Source organism: Elephantulus edwardii, unplaced genomic scaffold, assembly GCF_000299155.1.
Source record: "Elephantulus edwardii isolate Elephantulus edwardi_28Jun2011 unplaced genomic scaffold, EleEdw1.0 scaffold00107, whole genome shotgun sequence".
Classification (NCBI taxonomy): Eukaryota; Metazoa; Chordata; class Mammalia; order Macroscelidea; family Macroscelididae; genus Elephantulus; species Elephantulus edwardii.
The window spans coordinates 863,060-866,884 of NW_006399857.1; the positions used below are offsets into that span (position 1 = coordinate 863,060).

General features: G+C 42.4%; 1 protein-coding gene across 1 annotated transcript in view; it reads left to right on the forward strand.

Annotated features, from left to right (window-relative positions):
• Positions 1 to 1,837, forward strand: part of REST (RE1-silencing transcription factor) — a 41,850-nt gene extending 40,013 nt beyond the window's left edge. Inside the window, exon 5 of the mRNA XM_006891972.1 lies at positions 1,678 to 1,837. Coding sequence (XP_006892034.1) covers positions 1,678 to 1,837 — 160 coding nt within the window. The remainder of the gene's footprint in view (positions 1 to 1,677) is intronic.
• Positions 1,838 to 3,825: the final 1,988 nt, after the last annotated feature.

Here is a 3,825-nt window from a genome sequence, read left to right on the forward strand (position 1 = left end):
AGGGGAAGACCCTCTATGAGGTGGATTGATTCAGTGACTGGGATAATCGGGATGGGTGAGTCAGAGGCAATGAGATTGGCACAGGATAGAGCATGGTTTAGGGCTGTTGTACATAGGGTCGCTATGAGTCGCAAATGACTCGACAGCACATAACAACAACAACAATCCTAACAACAACAACAACTCTAATTTGAGTCCCTTTATTTGTGTGTTTTTTTTGTTGTTACTGTTATATGCAGTTGAGCCACCTGCAACTCAATAGCAACTCTGTATACAACAGCCCCAAAACCTGCTCTATCCTTTGCCAATCTTATAGTCTCTGACACACCTACCCCCATTACCCCAGTCACTGAATCAATCCATCTAATGAAGGGTCTTCCTCTCCTGTGCTGTCCTTCCACCCTCTCAAGCATGATGTCCCTCTCCAAGGACTGGTCCTTCTTTACAACATGCCCAAATTATGTCAGATGAACCTTCAGAATCCTTACCTCCAAGAAGCAGCCTGGTTTTACCCTCTCCAAGATGAACCTGTTTGCTCTCCTGGCAGTCCACTGTATATTCAATATTCTCCAACATCACAGCTCAAGCGCTCTTTATATCATTCTTAGTCAGTGTCCAGCTTTGTGACACATAGCAAGTAATTGCAAACACTATGGCCTGGATCGGGCACACTTTGGTCTCCAGACTGACATCATTGCTTTTCAGTACTCTGGAGAGGTGTCTGACTGCAGACTTTCCTGATGCAATTAACCTTTTGATTTCCTGTCTGCTGGTACCAAGAGTGTTGATTGTAGAGCCAAGCAAACTGAAGCTGTTAACACTCTCAATTAGCATATCATATTCAAATCCACTAGCTGCTGCTAGGGAGAAAGATAGGCAGGCCATCTTCTATGTGATTTACTGCCTCTGAAAGCCCATTGGAGGGTCAGCCATGAATTAGTCTACTAGTAAACAACAACAGCATTAGATAAGGTGTGATTTAAGAGGCTGTTGCTAATGAACCAAGGTCAAAGGACAAATTATGGGTGACACTGAGAAGATACATTTCAGAACACTGGGAAAACATGCACATGAGAAGTCTGTACACAGACCAAGAGGCAGCCATTCAAACACACCAGGGGGATTAAAATGGTTTAAAATGAGTCAAGGTATGCCTAGGGTTGTATTCTTTCACTCTACCTATGTAAATTGTATGTATGTTATGCAAATAAACTTTAAATTGGACTATATGAAGAAATAATGGCATCAGGGTTGGGGAAGACTGAACAACCGATGCTATGTGGATGATGACATTGTGTGCTGAAAGTGAGAAGGCCTTGAAGCACTTACTCAAGAAAATCAGAGACTTTCAGTATGAATTATACCTGAACACCAAGAAATAAAAAAATTCTCACCTCGGGAATGAAAAAGTAAACAAAAATTCCATTTTATTTGAATCCATAATCAAAACCCATGGAAGCAGCAGTCAAGAAATCAAGACTTATTGCATTGGGCAAATCCGGTATCAAGGACCTCTTTAAAGTGCTAATGAGGAAGAATGTCAGTTTAAAGACTAAGGTGTGCCTGGTCAAAACCATAGTATTTTCACTTGTTCATATGCATGTTAAAAGTTGGACAATGAATGAGGAAGACCAAGGAATTTGCATCTTTGACTTGTGGTGTTGAAGGGTATTGAAGGTACACTGGATTGCCAAAAGAGCAAACACATCTGGCTTGTAAGAAGTGCAGGTTGTATGCCAAGTCTCCCACTGAACCCTCTCTGTCGGCCCTGCACAGCTGCCAGTCCACACCAATTACAGCCATCATGCAGGAGCTGATGGAAGATGGTGGCTTATAGATAACAAAGGATTCCGTGTATACATGAAGGAACTAGGAGTGAGAATGAGTCTTTGAAAAATGGGTACAATGGCCAAACCAGATTGGATCATCATTTCACATAGCAAAGTATTCATCTTAAAAATAGAAAATGAGTTTTCTTATGACCTGGGGGTAAAGTTTGAATAAACAGCAGAGGATGGCAGAAAAATCTCAGTGTCTGCAACTTTACAAGTGGTACTTTGATTCACCTCTGGGAATGGAATGAGAGGGAAAGTACAATCTCGAGAAAATTGGGAGATGGGAATGATAGTGGAATATGTAATGAACAAAGCCACCTGTACTCTGGTGTAAGAAAAAGTAGAATAAAAATGCCGTCATTATTTTGAGTGAATATTAGTTGTAATAATAAGCTCAGTTCAATGAACAGCCCCCCACATGATGAGTCACTGGGAAAGGCCATCTTGCTTACAAAGGTTCAGAAAAGGAGATGAAGACGCTTAACTGATAGGTGACATAGTAGCTGCAACAATAGGCTTAGCACAGCAGAGATTGTCATGACATATGAACAAGCAAAGTTGTACATAGCGTTGTGTACCATTGCATTGAAGCCAATTCACCTGGTTCCATAAGCAACTATGTCCTTTGCCACAAGACCAAAATAATTGGATGGCAGTTGGATACTATTTTGGAGCATTTTTATTAAAGAGTATAATTCTGGTAAGGTAGGTAAAATGCAGAACAGAATTTAGAATTTGCATGACTCTGTTGTTGTTGTTGTTGTTATGTGCCATCGAGTCGTTTCCGACTCATAGCGACCCTATGCACAACAGCCCTAAACCCTGCTCTGTCCTGTGCCAAACGCACCGCCTCTGACACACCCATCCCAATTACCCCAGTCACCGAATCAATCCATCTCATAGAGGGTCTTTCTAGACTTTGCAAAAATAAACTCTAAAGTTTTGTAATAGTGATTTAACTTAATCTTAGAGGCAATGATGAGTTGATGCTGATGAAAGAGAAACAGCTTAAATAGGGAGGATGGGGATGGTTGCACAACATGAAAAATTTACCAGTGCCATCAAATTGCTTACAGAGGAATGAATGAACTGGGTGGGGGTGAGGGGTTAAAAATAAGAAAGCCTTTAAGTAACAAGTTGTTACTTTTGTTATGTGTCGTCGAGTCGCTTGCGACTCATAGTGACCCTATGTACAACAGCCCTGAACTCTGCTCTATCCTGTGCCAATCGCACTGTCTCTGACACCCATCCCCATTACTCCAGTCACTGAATCAATCCACCTCATAGAGGGTCTTCCCCTCCTGTGCTGTCCTTACATCCTCCCAAGCATGATGTCCCTCTCCAAGGACCAGTCATTACAACATGTTCAAAGTATGTTAGACAGAGCCTCAAAATCCTTGCCTCTAAGGAGCCACCCAGTTTGATCCTTTCCAGGAGGAATCTGTTTGTTTTCCTAGCAGTCCATGGTACCCTCGATACTCTTCTCCAGCACCATAGCTCAAAGGCATCAATTCTCCTTCCATCCTCCTTAGTCACTCTCCAACTTTCTGATGCATAACAAGTGATAGCAAAGAACATGGCCTGTATCAGACGCACCTTAGTCTCCAAAGAGACATCATTGCTCTTCAGTACTTTGGAGAGGTCCCTGACAGCAGACTTTCCCATGACAATATGTCTTTTAATTTCCTAGCTACTGGTGCCAAGAGTGTTGACTGTGGAGCTAAGCAAACTAAAGGTGTGAACAATCTCAATCTCTTCACCATCCATCCTGATGCTGCCAATTGGGTCAGTGGTAAGATCTTTGTCTTGACATTGAGCCTCAATCCATATTTGGAGGCTGCAGACCTTGACCCTTTGCAGCAAGTGCTTCAGGTCCTCCTCAGTTTCAGCAAGCAGGGCTGTGTCACTGCATAATGCAGATTGTTGATAGACTTCCACCAATCTTGACCCCACATTTCTCCTCATAGAGCCCAGCCTCCTGGATAACTTA